We start from the raw sequence: 21,695 nt of genomic DNA on the forward strand, positions 1-21,695 counted from the left end.
TGGGGAAGTAAATGCGCATTTACTGCAGTTAAAGTTTGCAGGGTCGCATGGCAGTAAACATGTACCCAAATACCACACATCCAATTTTTGGTTGATGATACGTTCTGCCAAAAAAGTGTTTTTCGAAAACATCCAATTTGACTTGGGAAACTGTACACAAATTTGGTGCTTATTCATTTTTTTGCGTTGCCAATTGGACCTTCTACAACATAGCATTTTTTACTGTGGCCAATGTGTCGTCTGCTGACGTGGAACCCTTGCACAACATAGGCCTAACCACCATTAAGCTCTCTCCCTTATATAAAGCTTAGTTTTCTAATAGTTTGTCCTTAATCAAGGATGAGTTTTTTACTAAAGGAATTTTAAAAATTTAAAAATAAAAACATAACAAAAGTTTGTGCTGTCATATACGCCCATAATCTTTTGCATTCAGTTGTATTTCCATGTTAATAAAAGTGACAAAAAATCCAGCTCGCTTAAATGTTTTATACCATAATACTTGTTATAGTGAACTTTGGCTGTTGTCACGGGTTACAGAGAACTTTCATGAGACTACCTTTTCCAATTGTCGGATTCAACAACCAAGAAGACAGTCCATCAAACAACTTAGAAGACGTGCTTCTATGGAAGTTTTGTTCAATCTTGTTTTTAACATTTTCTGTGGTATTTAATTTTTTGAAGTACAAATAAATTGTCAAATATTAAAAATATTTAAAACTAAAGAATTTATCTGGTGGAAAATTTATCTTAAGCTTTTGTAAACAATATGGTGTGAGCATTTTCAAATATGGATTATATCTTCTGGAAAAATATAATTCCACATATTTCAACTTTCTTTGTTTGTGACATTTTGTATAACTGAATATGCTAGGTAAAAGAAAACCATCTACACGGTAATAGTTAAAAGCTGTGCTGGGACTACTCGTGACTTCTAAATAACACCATGTTGTGAAGGACAATTATTTGGACATGAAGAAAAAATCCCTTAGGCATTACTGGGATGATTGGATAACATAAAACAACATCAAAATTTTATGCATTTGATAATGTTACAAAGCATTTTAATATACAAATAAGCATGTCCATAAGCCTACCCATTAATATCTAAGGACGGTAGGAATAGAACTTACTGTATGCAACAGCAATTGGATATAAATAAACTCTTGGGTAAGAAAATGGATTGATCTAATCAGATAAAAGCTCCTCTATCTCAGGATCTTCGATTTCTGTGGATGTGACCTCTTCCGAATTCATGTCATGATTCAATTGTTGCTGGCGAGGAGTGCCATCTTCAGAATCATCCATTAATGGATCTGTGTCATTGCTACCATTTGCACCATTTTCTGAATGAAGCTCCACAGTTTCTCCTGCACTCTCTTGAGCCTGTTTCTTCTTTGACTTGCTTTGCTTAATTATTTCCTTAATTTTCTCTCCAGCATCTGGCTTCTCACAAATACAAGCAGAGGGAAATTCATGAAACCCACCCCTGCCAGGCCTTGCTTCATTAGGCTCGCCCATGAAACCTTTCTGGCAAGCCTGTACCTTTTTGGCAAAGGTATCCCAGCTCATGTTATGTCGGTTCAAGAACAGAGAATTAAGCTTTTTGGCATATGGACGGATGGTACGCTTGTGCCCAAAGAACCGCCTGCATTTTAAAAGGTTTCAAAATTACAATCAGACCTCAATTACATATCCTACATGTCAAGCAATTAAACTGCTTTGCAAGGCTCAATCTCAGAATAAAAAAATTAAAACTTCATACCTTCTCCCAGCTAAAATCCTTGCCATGTTACCATTGTTGTTTGTTACAAACACGTCACTTTGATCACATACAATATAATCCAAAGCAGCCATGCGAGAAGAATATGCAGAGAATGGTTCCAACTCTCTTGAATTTGACAGAGTGTCTTTAGTGTAGAAGTTTGGAAAAAGGGCTTTCAAAGGCTTTAAAGTTTCTTCCCCTCCGTATACTTCTCCAGATGCCACATAAATATATGAATCATTGCCAAAACCTAATGCCCTCAACATCAAGCCCACTTCCTCCGGTGTGAGAGGACATTTCCCATGTCTACGTTCTCTTTCTGGATTTGCCTCCTTCAAAAGAAACAGCAAAAAACAAAATAAAAAGATTCAAAGATATTACTTCAAATTCAGACCCATGATAAATGAGAGAGCCAAAGTAAAGTAATTATTTTCATATATTTTAGCTTAGCAAAAAAACTGAAAAACTAAAGCTCTAAACTTACAGGCAAAGTTTTCCATCGTTTACGGATCACTCCCAACTCTCTTCTCTCCTTTTCTCCGCCACCATAGTAACACCCAGAAAATGCAAGCATGTCGGGTTCAAACCTACAATTACAAAATTCATGGTCGCCATGATTTAAACTTATGCCTATTTCACTACTGTAATGAACTGCTCTTGGCTGGGAAACTTCTACCATGTGATCTGCAGCTAATTGAGAAATTATTAAGGTACACTTTATCCCAACAGGGGCCATATATCTTTTTAATTGCATCTGTTCAATACCAAAAGGATATCACATTTTCAAAGTTACCTTAAGTGAATTGCAAGGAAACGCCTGCTCTTATTCCTCATTCTATTGACCAGAATTTGACCCATTTCCTGAATGGGCTTTGTAAATTGCAATGCATGATAGTTCACTCTGCAGCGAAGCTTTTGCAAGTCAGCATCCAGCTTATTTGCAAGCCTGTAGTCAAACTTTGTCAGCTTCACAACCTGCATCCAGAGTCAGAAATAAACGCATGCTTTTATAAATATATAAAAAAACTACCCAAATTCTATAGACTATTTGAACCCTCTAACTTAACATCAAGCACAGAACATGTCAAGAGGGTTTGATAACCAATGTCATGGTAAACTATCATTTACCACACAAAATCTTAGATTGGTTTTTGTTTCAGAGCCTCATTTTTACTGCATAAATTCTTACTTAATCTGTAAGCTTTGGAATTCTCACAGGGTGAAATTAGAGAATGAGCAAACAGTAGTTGGTGCATTTGTATCGTGACCCCTTAAAAATGAATTAAAAAACTAGCATGCATGTTAACAACACAGTAATTGTGCTGAACATAATTGTAGATGTTTCGATCTGAACTTCAATTATGATCTCTAATGTTTTGATAGTTAAATAAGCAGATGAATTAAATAACCTTTCTGCATACTGGAAAGGGTCACATCTTGCATGAATTAGAGAAGACCATTTGCTGGGAGCAAAACTAATATAGATTAAGGAACGTAAGTTGTTATTTGGCAAAAAAATAAAGCAGAGTATACTTCATTTTCATGTCTAATGCTAGAAACATTCTAATCCATTTAAATTATATTTCCTAATTTTGTTTACATACTGTTAGCAAATACAATTATGAAGGGAGAAATTAGTTTGAAATGGTGCAGGACTATGTCCTCCTATTATCAAGGGAGGCTTCCCTCTATTCAATATTTAAAAGAAATTAAAGAGATATTTGCAATACACAAATATACAGGAAAAGGAAAGTGTATTGTCATTTTGAGGATTTCACAATTAAACAAGACAAAGAAAAAGGCTTGAATGTATGGTAAAGAAAACACAGAGCTTTGATCCACATTCAAATGATATCAAACTACAAATAATCTCAAACCACCTGCTTCGCATTAACATAAATTATCAGATTCCAAGGTAACACAGACATCCGGACACAGTATAACTAAATCTATACACAAATCGGATCTGAAATACAGATCGGACCTAAAGATTCCTCTCATGCCCAATCTACCTCCAATACAAATTCATACCCAATAAAGCAATTAACTGCAACGGATAAAATCCACTTTTAACTGGCTTGCTTAACTTAACCTGCAGGGCCCACTTAAAGTTGTAGACAAGTTTAATGAATACTAAGGTAAGGACTTCCAGACTCCAGCCCAAATTAATGGGTTTCTAAAGTCAAGTCAGATCCAGACAGCATATTCGAATTAAATTCTTCCTCCAATGTTAAAGTGGCCCTCTGATAAGACTCCAAACCTGATTCGAAAATTAATTCCAGTTAAAATTCCATCTTAAAGAAATTATTACTAACTGTTTAATATTCAGGTGATGGACGAAGGTGACATTTGACATAATGAATCATAATTTTTTATGAACAAATATTGACATCTCACACCTCTATATCCAAGTTGACTTAGTATACAGACCTCAGGGAAATATGTGCACTCCAAATCAGGATCAACCGGGCTTCAAGGTTTATTAGGTCCAAACTAGATATTAAATGCAATAGTGACCTTCGATGGTAAATTATCCTTCGAGCCATCCCACACTACCACACCGGGCGCATGGCAGGATTTCACACCTTAAGTTTCAGGAACCAAATCGGCAATTAATTAGGAAAACCCATAAAATGACTTTAAGTGTCCAAACCCAATTTCAAATACATAGATTTAAATCTGAAATGGACCCACAGTCAAATCAAGGCAACTTACTTCTTTATGGGTTCCCAATAAGTTCGATATGGGAACCAGATGCAATAATCTTTACAACCAGATTTATTCACCAGTTCAGATCTGCCACTAAGGTAATACCCCTACAGTTATGTAATACAACAGAGAGTGCAAGCAGGTAGCGATTGTCATCTCTTTGCACCATGGAGAGATCATAGAAGAAAGAAGTTAAAAACTTTGGTAAATACCTCTGATATGCCAATGACCCAGAGAGAAAGAGACATGTCTCAATCTCAGAGTGTTTCATCCACGTGCCAAAATCTTGCACACACCAAGGCAATATCTTAAAGGGATTATGCGGGACCTACAAACTAACTTACACTTGACACTCTCAAGATCAAACCAACCAACTTAAGGACTTGAAATTCTAGATTCTACATGCAATTAAGCTGGATTAATTCTTTCAAGAATCAACCAAATTTGCCTATCTCATCTGCTTGAAGAATAACATCTCTATCCATGAAAATATTCTGCAAATCAGGAAGCTTTTTTTCCATTGTTAAAGCAAACAGACTTAACAAATATTAAATTTTTATCCACCAAGTTCACTGGCACCATCTTCCTGAAAATTTTGTATTGGTATATGCAAATATTGTATGGAAATGTAATATGAAACAGACCTAATTTTGAATAAAGGTGCATGTTACCACATTAACACATTCAGATATGTAATAAGATGTGTACAATAGGTAATTGTGTCATTATGAAATTACCACAACTATCCATATTGATGCGTTATAGTCATGGCTAAATATATATATGGCCATTTTGGTGACATAAGACAGAATATAAGAGAGTGGATATATATTGTACTGCTGCATCCTAATTAAATACACGAGTCCACAGGATGCATCTCCAGCCCCAACCCCACTCCTGGTGCTCTGGATGTCTCAGGTATAATAGCAGAGGGACAAAATGTTCCCTAGCCATCCTCCATACCCGAGATAACTGTAAAGGGACAAGACATTCCCCTCCATCCCTGGCACCACAGTTCAAAAACTCGCAAAGTCATTTGCCAACTCACACGTACTTGTGAGTTAACAAGACACAGCAAGTCACTCCCTGACAAATTTCAGGCAAGTACATATTGGGTAACTTTTTTTATGGCAATAACACTGTGAAAACTGGGATGCACTCTGATTTTAAAAAGAAAAAATATTGATTGTTTTGGTTTATGTCAGATGGACAAGCAGAGCATTCTTTTCCCTTTATTTGGCTTGAACTGATTAAAAATTACATAATTTATTTGTTTTTAACTTTTTATAAATATTTCAGCATTTTTTAGTTTCCCATTTTTTCCAATTAAACATTGAATAATTGAATTCCATTTAATCTTTAGGTTTTGCCAAAGCAATTCTATCTCCAAGAGATGCTACTATGATCATAATAGACTCCTGTGTTCCCTAAATCCGTTCTTTGTGTTTCTCATGTATTAATTAAATGTAGTTTACAATTTATGTATTTTTAAAATATACTAAGCTCTTTCCAAGTACATGCCAGAATTTACACTCACCCAGTTTTTGTTAAGCCCAAATGTTTGAGGGGTATCCAAGGATGCACAGTTGTTCCTAGAATAGAAAAGGGAACCCCAACCATTTTGGGGATACCAAAGTATCCACAATGGAGATAAAAATTAAATTTTAAGAAACACAAATTTACATAAATTACTAAAATCTTAAAAGGGACCCTCTCCAAGGCCCCCCAACCGAAAAAAACCTTTAAAAATCTTATCTAGTGCTCTTGTGCAATCACCAAAAGTGAAGAAAAGAGAAGAAGAGGAAGGAAGGACAAAAATAGAAGTAAGAACACCAAAACTAACTCCTTGAGATATATTCCCAATTCCCATGGATCATTCATCTTCCCATTTTCAAGTTTCTGGTACAAACTAACTCATTCAAGAAGCTGTTTTTTCTAAATTTCCATAAATACTAAGCCTCGTGTGAATTAAAGTAAGTAAAAAAGATAGAAAATCCTTGTGCCTGTAGCATCTAGTGATTCATTTTACTTTTTAGTTGTAACCGGCTAATCAAAAAAAGTATTAGGTGCCTTAGCTAATTAAAAGAAAAATTGCAACTTTTGTGTATCCTCTCCCTTTTCATTGTGCAACCTTCAAAAAGAAAAGCAAGGAAAATCTTCTTCCAAAGTGATCATTATTATTTTTTTGTTCCTAAGGACTAATCAAATAATGTTTTACGAATCTAAACATCAAATAACTCAAAGAAAGTTTGCAACTTCTATATATCATGAGATTCTGCACTTTGTAAATACTGAACTTAGAAAATCCTTGCATAGAACAAGAAATTGATTATTGAATCCTTATTTTGCATAGAACGAGAAATTGAATATTGAATCCTTATTTTATGTATGTAAAAAATAAATCTCGCTTTGTTTTTCAAAGCTAACATGAGTTCTTTTAGCCCAAGTGACAATGAAAAGGAGATTAACATGCTGGCAAGTCCATAAATTGGCAGTGAATAGGAGGGCAAAGTGCAACTTAAGGGAGTACTCAAAATGGTAGTTCACAAGCATGGCAAGATAATGGCATAAAGCATTTCATAACAGATATGCGACAATGTTTTTTTCCTTCAGTGGTCACAAATTTTATCTTCTTCAACTCAATGCTTCATTGCATCCCTGTGACGGCACTCTCAAGAAGTGGTATATCAAATGCTTCCCCAATGGCCTCTGGAGTGAGATCAGCCATCACCATTTTGTTTGCAACTACCACCCTGCACTCTCGCCGATAATGCTTTGCGGCCTCAACCACGAGCTCATAGTTTTGAATAGCCTGGGGGAAACCTGCAACTTGTGCAATGCCACTCTCTACCATCTGTTTCGGCCTACCATATAGGAGCATACACCCTCTCCGTCTACATGGCCGACATTTGTGTCTTCAACATTTTCCCAATTGCTTTGGACCTTTGACTCCTTTACTACCCCCTAATACTGATATTTCATCTTATCAAGCTTGCAAGGAATGTCCGTTTTGGATGTCGACAATGTCCCTGGTGCATTAGGTGCTTTGGAAGACTCTGCCACTTGGCGAGACATCTACCCTACACACTCAGACACAAATTATGAGGCAGGTTTAAGGTAAAAAAAAATGCAGGTTAGCAATGCTAGAAGACGGCGTTAGCATCAAAATCATCAAAACAGCGTGATAGTAAGAATTTGAAGATATTGCTTATAATGTTGTTTGAACAATTTGGATTTTGCAAATGGAGATTAAATGTGTTTTGAATTTGAAAATTTGTTGATTTTATTGCTCCTTATATTGATGCTTTGATAATTGTAAGATGTTTTCTTTGTTGGATATTGAAGGGAGATTTAAAACATTTTGATGGTGCTCGAAAAGACGGTTTAGTGTTTTTTGCTTCATCTTAGAATCTTCAAAATTTGCCTAAGTTTGAAATTTCCGATGGGAGGCAGAATTTGGTAGTTGATGATTTCCTGGGGTCAAATTTTGAGATTTACGCAATTTACTTCGCACATAAACCCTAGGTCAAACATGGATATTTGCCAAACAAAATTTCAAAACTATCTGAAGGGCAATTCGAAGTTACCTGGCAATACTATAGAGGTTTTACTGACTGCAAATGCAGAGTGAACTTGGCATTTGAGAGCAAAATTGAAAGTTGTGATTCCCACCTTGCAACACTTCGCCCTTTTGAGGTGACTTTAACAAATCCGGATCCTCACATATATGCCAAAACCGCCAATCTTGATGAAACCTGCGACTTTAACGTTGTATAAGAAAATGAGAGATTTTGATCTCCTTTGCTTCAAACGCCCTTCTTAACTTAGCTGTCGAACCCTAAACGCCCTTCAAATGTGAGAAAATCGGGTCCTAGCTAGAAAAGAGCGAGCTTGACTTTGCCCTTTGCAAAGCTAAACAAAGCCGATTTTTGGCATTTAAAACACCCTTCTGCAATGATAAAACTCACAAATTTTAGACAAATTGCGCAGTTTTAGGTTTTGTTTACAACGCTTTCTCTTATCCTAACAGTTAACACCATAAATCAGTGATCTTGGGAGAAATGCATGGATTCGCACTTAGCTTTAAACGCCTTCTTCTCCAGTATGAAATTTGATCCTTGTTCTTAGAATGAGCGAACTCCACCGTTTGCTTAAACACCCCTTTTGCTCAAGACTTCCAGAATTTTGATGAGAATGTGCGAATTTTGTTTGATTTCCAAAAATCGAGTCTTTTGACCAAAGGGGGCGATTTTACTTATAACTTAAAACGTCTTCTTAGAGAAATTTGGGCCTTTTGGCCTCAGTGCGCGAACTTGCTTGTTGGTTTTAAACGCTTAACTTGAAATGAATTTTGGGCATCTCCCTTGGAATGAGTGAACTTTTGCTTGAAATCGCCCTACTTACCCTTTAGTCCTTTAAGTACAAAGCTTGGCTTTTGATGTTTGTGAGATTTTTTTGTTAGACACCATTTTGCCTTGATGAAATTCAAGCTTTTTAATCAAAGGGTGCGATTTTTAACTTAGAACTTAAAACATCCTCATTTGAGAAATTCGAGCCTTTTCATTTAAAATATGTGATTTTTGTCTTTAAGTTCAAACGCCCCTTTCATTTGAAATGAAACTTGGGTATCTCGGCTCTTTTGGGCAATTCTTTTCTTTTTTTGTGTTTAAAGCACCTTTATTGGTTCATGAAGTTCACCCCTTCAGAGAGATATGTGCGATTTCTTTCTTGTTTTATTTTAGACGCATTTTCCCTTTGGTGTGAAACTCACACATTTCTCAAGCTTAATGCGATTTTAGTTTTGGATTCAATTTCTCGCCCTTAATGAAAACTCGGCCATTTTGGTAAATTTCTCGCCCTTAATGAAAATTTGGCCATTTTGGGGAGTGTGTACAAGGCACAACACATTCCCTTATGGAGATTATCAAATTCAACATTAGCCTTGAACTGGTCCTAAATGATGATATTGTTTTTTTTTTGGTTTCCTTGAGCTTTGTGACATGCATTTCACAAAATCAATTTCATGCCTTGGTCTCAATTTCTCGTTGCCTAAGAAGCCTTCCCCTTACATGGCTAGTTTGTTCTTGTAGTTGAATCATATGTTTCAAGTTTACCCATCCTCACTTTACCCTTTCCAATAAGTATATATTGCTTTACTATTTGGCGACTTTCTTTTTTTAAATTTGAGGTTCATTGACCCTACCACTTTTCTGTTACAGCTCAATGTACTTTTGAGTAATAATAACCTTCTTTGGTCATCAATGGAAAATATCATTTCTTTCCTTCTCTCTTTTCTCTACATTTAATTTTTGAAGGATCATCAACCTTGAATGTTATGAGGCCCACTATGAGTTCCTTGCTTACTTCAAGAATTATTCAACCATGTCCTCTTAAACACATATTGGACAAATGGTCCATGTCAAATTAGTTTGGACCATTCTCTTGAAGACATCATCAAACTTTGCATTGGGCCGTTTAATAATATCTAACGAGGTTGGCAAACCTTCGTGTATTCATTACTATGAAGAAGCCTTCTTCTCCATTGAAACCTTCCTCTTGCCTCTATCAACTTTCCTATTTGAAAAAGGGGCTTTCCTTTGACAGGACTGGTCCAGATTAAATTTCTGTTGTAGATTATGACCTGTCTAAGGCCTGGGTTGACACTCATGTTATCAGGTTTTATTGCTTCCCAGTTGTCGTTTTATATGGTTTGCAACTGGTTGTACTTTCAAGACTGGTCAAATTTGATCATTTCTGGAAAATTGGAAATTAATGTATTTTCTCTTTCAATCTTTCAATTAGCACCTATCCCCAACAATTGTAACTTTGGATTCCAAGTCCTAGTGACCTAGAGTGGTCATTCATAAACATTAATATATAGTTTAAGCCTTTCTTTTTTATTACATTTCTTAAAATAAAGAGTTCAAACCTCTTAATCCCTCACTGATTACTTCAAATAAAGTAGCTATCCTGCATACGTACTCGCCTGCTTAGTAGCATTGGCAACACTCGGTTATGGTAGAAATGTTGCGAAGATTTTCTGGGCACGCGCATCGTGTATGGTCTCTCAATTTCCTGCATAACCTTTTCTGGAACCTCCTTGACAATAGTGACATCACTCAGAAGTGAAGAAATAAACCAACCAACATCAAAAATGTCGGCAAAGTCACTGCAGGCCATAACAAGCTACAATTACTCAAATGCAACATAATCATGAGTAAATATGCTAGTGAAAGAAATAAAGAAGCATGGATAACATTTTAAATGTCCAGAAAATTAATATGAGGTTACATTACCTCCTATCTTTCCAGAATGAGTGATGATCCAATTCTGGAATCACCAAGGTGGCATTCAAAATCCGAGCTACAACCACCGCATCTGTTATCTGTAATCAAAACCAACTTTGAATATTTATGATGCAATAAATGTTGTATATATAGACTCCACAACAAGAATTACAGAGTTATGCTGCAAAAAATGTGAGACCTATAGCAATCACAAACAAGAATTAAAGACTTATCAGTAATAAATGGACACAACTCTCACGCTAATCTCTCATCAAATAACCATACAAATTCTCAAAACCGAAAAATTATTATCTTTGTTGTATAGAGATTCATACAAATGCATGTAAAAAGGCTCAATATGTTATATTCTGTGATAAAAAATGTCAAGAGTTAATCTAACACATCGTTTGCGCATTATAAATTGCATTTGATTCATATGTACAATTTATTCGTTAAACAGCTGACTGCAAGTGATGATTTGGTGGCATTTTGTTAGTCTTTTAACCAGCAAAAATTAAATCATGGCACAGAATAATCTTCATGACAGTCTGAGCATGAATCTCCAATGGATCAGTTACCTACTAAGTCACAAGGTTTGCCAAATTTCGGCCATGAAGTTTGAAATTCGGCAAACATTAAACTTTTACATAAAAATCGTAAATATTTGCCTTAAAATTCATACTATAAATGGCAAGCACTTTTTAAATCTCTCAGAAAATTCATCAGTCTAAATATTATTAGTAGCTTCACGAATATTTAGGAAGCCAGCAAAGTTTTATTAAAATAGATCCAAGGAGAAAAAATTTGAAAACAATTGTGACAGTAAGTAGCCATTCCAAATAGGTTGTTACAAGCGTGGAAGCTTTAAAGAGTTGTGCTGCCACATACAGGTCTGTAAGATTGTGGTGCAGGTCAATAACGATAGTACTTTGATCGGAAAAGCACATTGTTTTAAACATTATTTTATTTACTTTAGATTTTTATATTAAAATTTAACAATTAATATTATTTTATTTCATTTTTTTACTTTATTTTATAATTTTTCTAATACTAATATTTAATTAATTGAATTTAATATTTAAAATATTTAATTTGGATTTTAAATTTATCATATAAAAAATTTTACAAATTTGTATATTTAAATTAAATTTAACATGTATTATTTTAAAATTAACAAATTTAACTATTTAAATTAAAAATTTAAACTTATAAATCCATTATATTTAATATAATATTATTTGTTTTTTAATATTTTTAATTTATTATATATAAAAAAAATTAACAAATTTTTAATGTTAAATTGAATTTTTTAAATTACTAATTTTTTTTTTTAATCAAATTTTTGCAAGGAAAATTTCATCCCCATTTTGTTTCCGAACTTTTTCCCCTTGCCGAACTTCATCCGAATTTTATTGTTGCCGAAAACAAACCCGAGCTCAAACCTTGTAACGTGGGTCACCTACACAAAGATTGGCACTGACATGCATCTGTCAAATACTATAACCCTAAAAACAACAATCATATAGGTTGTACACAAACTCACTTCTGCCAACAAAAATTGCAATACCTTCCAAGTAGATAAACCTGAAAACAAATGATCCTTCCTGCAGTCCCCTACAACAGATCATTTTAAGGTGTGGAAAACCTTATTCACCCTGACATTTATAGGAGATAGCTCTCACACTAACAAACATTAAATTTATAAAAAGCACACACAACTCCTCATATAAACACCGCCTAGCAACTCTTTAGGAGACAGTACTGGAGTTCCACTAGAAACTTCCCAAAATTATAAAAACACACACTAGAAACTTCTCATTAAATTTTACAAAAAGAAAGACAGTTAAAATACACACAAACATGGGATATTAGTCTGGTTGACGCTGAAACAAAAAGTTCATGCATCTTATTGAATATATAATTATTAAAGGTAAAAAATCATTAATTATCAAATATTGCTATGCCACCTACCAGATTTGATTGCACACATATGCCACTATTGTTGAGGCTTTTCAAACCCAACAGAAGTGGAGTTTCCCTTCTATACATACTGGTACACTTGCAATTTATCATATAAGACAAGCAATAATGTCCACTCACATCTTTGATACTCAACTTCATTTATGCCTGTTACTAACAAAAGTACTGCAAAAGATCTTGTCGAGGTGTTTCATTTATGTTTGTTCCTAATTAAAGCATTACAAAAGATTCACTAGAGGTGTGCTTTGAGGTATCAGTAAACCATAAGATAGCTGCTACCTGAGATAAGCATGACATGCTAGCTATGGGATGAAACGAGAACTCAAATGTAATGTCCCCTTTTCCAATAAAATTCCTTGATGATCTGAAAGCACATTTCCCATTTCCTGTGGGCTAAGGGGATTATCATTAGGGAAACGAATTATATTATTTACATGTTGTTAAAGTGGGTGTCCAGGGTTATGGGGCCTTTTGTGTTAATGAAATTTTATTTTCTTAAGTGGGCATCGGCCATAGGTTTTGAGCGGAGGTTTTTTGAAGGATAAGCTGGTGCCTATTTAATCTAAGCCAAGGATGGAGGATGGTATACTTGTTTATTAACTCATTCCCTTGAATAGATTGGACATCTTGTCTGTCTATCAGTGGAGGCTGGAGGACGAAAACCCCTCTAATTCCATCAGTGGAATTATGGACGGAAACCCCTGATTCAGACTAATGAAATTCCACACAGGAATTGCGTTCAAGCTGCAACAAATTGCTGATTATATGGCAAGTTCTTAAGACAAAGATTCACTGTTGGGGATGGTGTTCCTAAGTGCTATTGCTGTTGGTATAAGGTGACTGTCATATCACCACTCTTGATGTTTTGGCAGCTCTTACTTTGCCTGTGTGTCTGGGTGGTGAAAGGCAAAGCTACCTTGGGAACTATCGTTTGTAATCTTGAGGTGCCTTTTAAGCACCATTGCTGGAGATTTGCTACATTTTTGAACGATAAATTTGCTGCTGTTGTTCCCAGAAAGATCTGGTAATACTGAAATAACTTAAAGTTGAAATCACAATGTATAATAAGATTAATCAGTTATTGTGGGCAGTTGTATTACTTGTCACATTTTTAAGGGCTTTTAATTCATTTCTGCATATCATATTGAGAATAATATATGTTGCAGTAGATCTGATTTTGAAATAAGACCCAGACATTTGTGTTAAGTGGAGTTAATTAATTAGATTTCACAAAATATTCCTATTGGGGATATTACATCAAATGATGATACAGATGTTCATGTGAAAACCGAGAATTAAATGTGAACATACACTTGTAGTTTGTTGCGTTAACAGAGCACCAATGTTAATCACTGCCATCTTTAATAATCCACAATTATCTTTGTTGTTCAAATGTCAGTATTACATCAAATTCATTAAGGCATAAGGCATGCCTTGTGTTGATACATAGGATGTTGTGGCTAACAGAGACTAACATGCAAAGCTGGTTATGATAAGATCAAAGTTCAAATAACAACCAAATGTTTGTGATTGCTTATCATTTAAATGATATCTCTAGTTTCAGTGTTGAGTAGTAACTGATCATAGGGGTGCATTGAAAGTCGTTACTGCAAAGTGCAAACCCATATAAGGTAACAGCTACCCAAATCAGCAACAAGAATCGATAAGAAAAACTAGTTACATTTTTCTCATTCTTTTCTAAAGCCTCTTTTAACTTTTTCTTGTAGATAGTATTTAGCCTTAGTTCATCATTTCCTTTTCCGTACAATGCCACTAGGAGTTATGTATGTAAATGGCAATATCATTTAAACATTAAGGATGTTTGAAGTTCTGATACAGAATATTCATTAATCTTACAGAATTCATCATCTTTTGCAATTCAAGGAATAATTAATTACTTGAACTCTAAGTCACAACATTCGCCAAACTTCAACCATGAAATTCAAATTTTGGCACATTCAAATATTTCTATTAAATTCGTTAAAATTTGGGCTAATATTTGTACAGAAAAATGCATCAGGATTTTCCATTAATGTATATTTCTTAAAAGTGATTTTTATGGGTTTTCAAAAATATTTTCTATGACTTTTGACCCATTTTTTAATTAAATACTGTTTGCAGCTCTAAAAATGCATCTGAATCTTCCCTGTGCATCGTCCCTGGTCATTTCACGCACGATTTTCAGCCACAAGTCAACAAACAGACGAACAGAGGCAAGTCTTGCGCATTCTTTCCATGTCTATTTGCTTTTATTTGTTTTTTATAAGGTTTTTTATCTATATAATTTCAATATAGTTTATTATGTTATAATTATAAATTAAGTTATAATCATATTAAATATAATTATAATATTATGAACTTATATGTTCAATAATATTAATATAAACACCAAAAAAATACATATATAAGTATAAACCGTTATATGTTGTATTTTTATTTTTTAATAACATATATTTATTAAATTATTGTTTACAACTAACAAATTTTAATTTATTTAGTTATTTTGTGGATATATTGATTATATTTAAAAAAATTAAATTTATATAAGGCGAATTTAATGTCAAATTTTTTAACTTGCTGATTTAATTCCAAATTTGATTGTTGCCGAACTTGAATTTGAATTTGAACCTTGTGACTTAAATTGAACTCATTTATAGTTCATTTAGAGAATTCAACATTGACATATATTATGATTCAACATCTATCTTCAGTAGGAAGCAACTGAGGTACTTCATCTAATCCGGACTAGCATGATATTGGATTTAATGCCCATGTCCTGTCCAGTTTAGGAGACTCCGTAAAGATTACAAATGATGGTCAGTGCTAACGAGATTGCCTGGAGACAGACAGAGTTTAAACTGGACTTCATCAAACTGATTCTTTTCCTTTCTACATATAATAAATATTTTGAAATTGAAATTATATCGACAGATGAATATGGAATTTAAAGCTATTCGAATATTAACTTCATACATCAGGTAATTATTGGAATGGGAGAAGAATTTTTACTCCAGTTCTTTGTTGGTTAAGTCCTCCACTGGCTGCAATCATCAAATAACCATTAGCATCCTTCTCAGGTACAGCAGCTGCATATAAGACCAGCAATACATAGAAAAAGTCATGTATTCGATATACAAAATAACATATATATAGAGAGAGAGAGAGGGGGAGAGAGGGAGAGGAAGAGAGATTTTGTGAAAAGATCCTCTAATTCTGCTGCCAACATCAGAATTTTTGAAATAGTTAAAAAATTCTATCTTGCATTTACTCTTTGTTAGAAAACCCTTTCTGACAGGTCAGTTCTATTCCTCATTTTAGGAGTAATCCCTTGGAAACTGTAAATTTAAAACTACCTTGAAGTCTATCCATGATAAAGCATGCATATGGCTACCAACAAAAGACAGAACAGATGAACATATACTTATGATGATGTTTTTAAATGTTTGATATTTTGTTATGTAGTTATTCTTTTTAGTAAGATAACTTTATGAGCTATAACAAAATCCTGCCCCACCAGAGGATGTCTTTACATGAAGAATTCATAATTTGCACATACTGTGTTTGGTAAAGAAAAATAATTTTACACAAAACAAGGAAAGCAATGATGATAAGCAGACTTACGTGCAAAACGAGTGCTTGAATCACTACAACCATAGTAAAACTCAGAGAACTTTGATTTCCAGATATCAGCTTGAGTCTACAACACACACCAAATGAGCAATGACAATAAACATTAGCTCCCATTATATTTCATGAGTGTATGTCGCGGCTGACGGAAGTTGTTTTGACCAAAACACTAACCTAAATTAAGAAATAATAATTTGTAACCGTATGAAGAAATGAAATGAAATGTCACACATACTGGCACATTGCTTGTATTACTTAAGCTTGTTTGAAGATGCTCTGGTTGTTTCTTCTGCTGAAGCATGTTAAGACATCAAGAGATATGAGATTAGAAGCATTCTTGCAGCTTACTCATAGTCTATTCTCATAAACATGAAAAATCACAAATTCTAAATACAATATTACTATACTTAAGAACAAATTAAGCATTAGAATGGTAAATATATAGCATGACCAAGAGCCAACAGATCAAATATACAGTGTGCATGTGGCAAATTTTGGCTGTATGGCTCTCAAGAAAAAAACTCTATCAAAAAATGTGAGAGAATCCAGAAATGTAAACAAACTAAACATGACCAATGGATGGCTCTGGAGGGTATGTCATCTAAGGAATCGTGAAATCTACACTTTCAAGGCACTTATTTCAGCAAAGACGAACCCTACTCAACTTGAAATCACAAGAGTCAAACATAGGAACTCCTTGGTAAGTAAATGAGTAAGAATCAACTTGCTGTTATGGGAAAAATTATCCAAAGATAAACAAATTAAAGATTACATGATATTGAAAACCTTACCAATAGTTAATTTTTTGTCCATTCGATAACATATGTATGTGCTTATCTATTCTGAAGTTGACGTTCAGAACGGAGCTTAGGGTGAAACTGATCTAGCTAGTCTAAACATTTAAAATGGAGGATCCTACTCAAACTTCTTCAAACCCTAGATCTGAAGTGGTAACAGAGGATTCCAATGTTTTGAAGCAGCTGCAGGCAACAAACAATGATACCATCCATGCTTAATTGATGTTACCTTGGTCTCTGCAAATCTGTGTGCCCCAGATCCTAATGCTGTCAGGCTTGCTGCCCCTGTTATGGCCAGTAAAACTGTTAAAGATGCTGCCAAAAAATCTAGAGATGGACAGGGTACACATGAAGTTTATAGTCAGAATAGAGAAAAAGCATCCTCTGTTGTGATTCCTAAGCGTACATATGCAGAACAGGTTGAAAATTTATTGAAACAGATGTGAAGGATGCATATGACCCGATGCACCGGGCATCAACCAGTTCTCACTTTAGGTAGGAAGCATTAACAGAGCAGGACAAATATTCAAAACAAGGTCTGATTTGTAAGTTCACTTCCTATTGGCCTAGCCTAGTAGATTTGCATACTTGGATCTCAAATAAATAAACCTCTTTTCTTCAGGAATCAATTCAAATCTATCTAAGTGCTCGAGGTTTTTGAGTTTTATTATGCAAATCTATGGATGATTGTAATTTCACATTGAGCAAGGATCGTGGTTATGGGACACCCATGTATCGCTGGTTAAGCCTTGGTTTCTGGCATTTAACCCTACTGCCAAGACATTTTCTGTGATGCCAATACGGATTCATTTGCCCTATCTTCCTCTACAATTGTGGGTTAAACCCTATTCAAGGAATAAGGAATGTTTTGGATAGATTTCCATCAATTGATCAGAAACTGATGGTCTTATTCATTCTACAGCAACTTGTATCCAAGTACACAGATTGATATTTTGAAAGGAATGCCAAATGAAGTCAGGCTTAAGGTTGAGAACATGGTGTGGAAAAAGTTTTGGATTTTAAAACTGTCGCATTTCAATGTCAAAAGTATTTCCAGGTGGGTCATATTGCTGTTAACTGTCGGGCTGCTAAACCTTCCTCCTCAAAAATACCTAATTGGTGGAAAAGAAAATATTTATCTCATTTAGCTGGTAAATGGTAGATTCCTGAATTGTCTGAGAAATTGAATTGCTCCTCTTCACAATCTTCTCCTAGGGACTGTTAGGAGAGCAATCCAATGAAAAACAAAGCTTGCAATCTTTAGTCGGTGAAGAAGAAGATTTTTCTGAATGCTAATGCAGAGCTCAAAATTTTCGATAATGCAGGAAATGATAATAACAGTTCAGCACCTGGTAAAAGCATGTCTTCATATTCTCCTGCTGACAGAACTGCTTCTAGATCCTTCTAGTTTTCAATTCCTCAACTTAAATTTCACTTTTGTTAATCTGTCCTCTTCTAAATCTCCAACTGGAGATACTAAATCAGTCGCTCTTTCCTTCCCCATTCCACATCCATTTGGAGTGGATGAAATTTCTTGATAAAATTACATGAATGTAGTACCCTTTCTGGTTCCCCAATATCCATTTCTGAGTCTCCAATATCCACAGAATATGAGGAAGAGAAAAATGCCATCAGTTGGACTGAATTGCAGAAGAGAAAAGTGACCCCCAAAAACCAATCTGTGGGTCACATGGTTCACACCACAAAAAGGATTGATCATGCTTTTGTAGGTGTCTTTTTTGCATGTTACAACAGGACTTTAGTTTACATATTGCTTGTATATTTTTTTCTTGTTGCTAGCAAGGGCCCCCTTAAACAACCCCATATTTCTAATCAATCACAAAAACGTCAATGTTCAGAACGGTTGTGGAGTAAAGGATAATAATAGATTTGGCATTCCAAGCTAAGTCACAAGGTTCGAATTCGAATTTGAATTCGACAGCCATGAAATTCGGATGAAATTCGACAAGGGAAAGATTCGAAAAAAAACTCAGATAAAATTCACCTTCTCTAATTTTGTTTATTTTTAAATATATGTATACTTTAATAAATTATCAGAATAGCGGCCCTTGTTGGAGAAAATCCGAGGGTGACCCAGCAGTTGCAGACAGACACCCATGACCCAATAGATACAAAGCATATACAAAGAATACCCACGACCAGCTGAGTTGTGTTTAGAGGCGGATAGCAGTGCTTTATACAGGAAATTCGATTAAATTCGATTTTTTTTATAGAAGTTTGAAATTCGATTAAATTCGAACCTCATCCATGAAAATCGCCGTATCCTGTGACTTAGATTCCAAGTATGACAAGTAGGTCAGTGTTATAAGATATATCATATCTATGTATATTGCATGTAAAATAAAGAACTGCCACACATATTTCCAAGTTTCATGCATTATCTGCCAAGAGTAGCCATGGTGTCTATTCATAATCAAACACATTTACTGTAGAAATCTCTAACTACACAAAACCCTCTACGTCATGCTACTAATATCAAAATAGACATCAGCCATGTGAAACCTATTTTCCACATAGATGCAGCCCCACAACTCAGCACGTTGTCTCTGTGCTATGTTCCTAGTCAACAATGGTTCCTAGGTCCATAGTACAATCCATTTACACACAACTGACACAGCATGGTGGAAGTGTAAATGGAATTCAATTACCCAAGTTTTAAACAGGTAAAAAATTGTTGAAAACTTGAGTAACCAAAACCAAATATTATATTCATAAAAATACAGAAAAAAAAATTATTTTGTTATTTCATATCACTATAGTGCATAGAAATTAGAAATAAACATAATACATGAATAAAATTCTACTTGTAAAAACAAGTAATATTAACTCTGACTTCTAAAATTTTAATGTTGGTCGGTCTGACTTCCAACTTTCTGAGTGGTTGTTCAATTCCATCACAGTGATACTTGTTGGATATTTGTGTCATTGATGTCAAGTTTATTTTAAGTTTAATTGAGCAGCCTACTTGTCAGCTTGAGCTCCTTGCCTGTCTGGTTGAGCTAGTTGCCTACTAGCTTGAGGTGCCTTTATGTCTTCTTGTGCTGCCTGTGTGTATGCTTCAGCTGGGTGTGTGTCTGCTTGGCATTTGTCAGCTGCCTGAAAGCTTATTTGTCACTATTGTCAGCTCCAGATCAGACTTCTTTGCCTAGTCTTGTTGAAGACTTTGTGGGGCCCTGTTTTCATTTGACTCTTGTGAATTTTTTCAGCAGAAGTAAGAATGATTTTATGGAATTGATTTTATAACTGCTGTTATGAATTAATAATTATTTTCTGGGCACATTTTCTTTGGTGTGTTTTTATTCTTGGGCTCTCTATGATTCATGTTTGAAGGAATTTATTTCTCGGCAGCAGATATTAACAGAGCAAATTGATAATTCTTTATGCATGTCGCTGTGATATGACATTTTTTCTTTTTGGGCAGAAGTGCGTTAATATTCAAACTGGGAAGTCGTTTTTTGGAGAATGGACATTTTTTGTTGGCCGAACCTCTTTTAAAAAAAAACAAATTTTGTATCTCTTTTATCATGGGCTTTATCCCAACATGTGATGCTTGTGTAAAGGGAACAGTTTTCTTAATAAAACCATTCATATCATGGCTGGAGGCAATTTCTAATGGAGCTGTTACTTTTCATTGGAGGACCGTATTTGTTGCTGTCTCATTCTTTTATCCTAAGCTGCATGGAATTAATTTTTGGCTACGTGAACTCAGATTTATGTTAGAATAATAATTTCTTATATTGTTAATGGTCAACTTAGGTTGTTAGATTTCATTAATGTATCTACAGTATTAGGTAGATAGAGGTAGGTAATATCATTAATTTCTACAGTGTTTTGTATTTCTATAAATTGTAATCTTTACCAGTTAATATGAAATAAGATATTTTTACCAATGAATCTGATTTTCACATGGTATCAGAGCTAGGGCATGAAACCTGTTTTTTTTTTCAGAAAATCTGCACGTTTTTTAACGGCCTAGGGTTTCTACAACTTTGCCTAGGGTTTTAACCCTCTGTTTCAAGACGAAAAAATTTTCGATAGCAGATTCTTGGTGGGTTTTTTGAAACCTCAACTGGGTCTCCATTAGATTTTTCTGGGTCTGCAGATTTTTTATCGCCTAGGGTTTTGACCCTCTGTTTCAAGGCGAAAGTTTTTTCCAGTTGTAGAATCGTTGTGGGTTTTTCAAGAGTTCAACTGGGTTGTCGTCGGATTTCTCTAGATGCATCGTTTTTTGTGAATCGTTTTTTGAGCCCACGGATTTGACCGTTCATTTTCAAAAAAATTATTCTGATTGCAGATTCTTTCTGGGTTTTTTGAAAGGATTTTTGGGTCTTCATCGGATTTTTCTGGGTCAGTCGAAAATTTTACCTCGAAAACTGTGCTAGGGTTATGAGATTATCTCCTTCGTTTTAAGTCAGAAAAAAAAATTATTTGCAAAATCTTTGTGGGTTTTTTGAGATCTGAACTGGGTTGTCATCAAATTTTTTTTGGGTCTTCCGAAAAACTTATGCCTCG

The 21,695-nt window shown here is 34.7% G+C and overlaps 1 protein-coding gene across 3 annotated transcripts in view; it reads right to left on the reverse strand.

Annotated features, from left to right (window-relative positions):
* Nucleotides 1-974: 974 nt before the first annotated feature.
* LOC131028827 (O-fucosyltransferase 29) overlaps nt 975-21,695 on the reverse strand; it is a 42,207-nt gene continuing 21,486 nt past the window's right edge. For 2 of the 3 annotated variants that reach the window (XM_057959177.2, XM_057959176.2), the window contains 9 exons: nt 16,601-16,657; nt 16,360-16,435; nt 15,748-15,824; nt 10,768-10,856; nt 10,454-10,640; nt 2,556-2,737; nt 2,247-2,349; nt 1,763-2,094; nt 975-1,645 (listed from right to left, as the gene is read on the reverse strand). In XM_057959177.2, coding sequence (XP_057815160.2) covers nt 1,186-1,645; nt 1,763-2,094; nt 2,247-2,349; nt 2,556-2,737; nt 10,454-10,640; nt 10,768-10,856; nt 15,748-15,824; nt 16,360-16,435; nt 16,601-16,657 — 1,563 coding nt within the window. In that variant the 3' untranslated portion in view covers nt 975-1,185. The remainder of the gene's footprint in view (nt 1,646-1,762; nt 2,095-2,246; nt 2,350-2,555; nt 2,738-10,453; nt 10,641-10,767; nt 10,857-15,747; nt 15,825-16,359; nt 16,436-16,600; nt 16,658-21,695) is intronic. The other variant, XM_057959178.2, reaches the window with a different exon arrangement.

This window comes from Cryptomeria japonica, chromosome 5 (genome assembly GCF_030272615.1).
Source record: "Cryptomeria japonica chromosome 5, Sugi_1.0, whole genome shotgun sequence".
Classification (NCBI taxonomy): domain Eukaryota; kingdom Viridiplantae; phylum Streptophyta; class Pinopsida; order Cupressales; family Cupressaceae; genus Cryptomeria; species Cryptomeria japonica.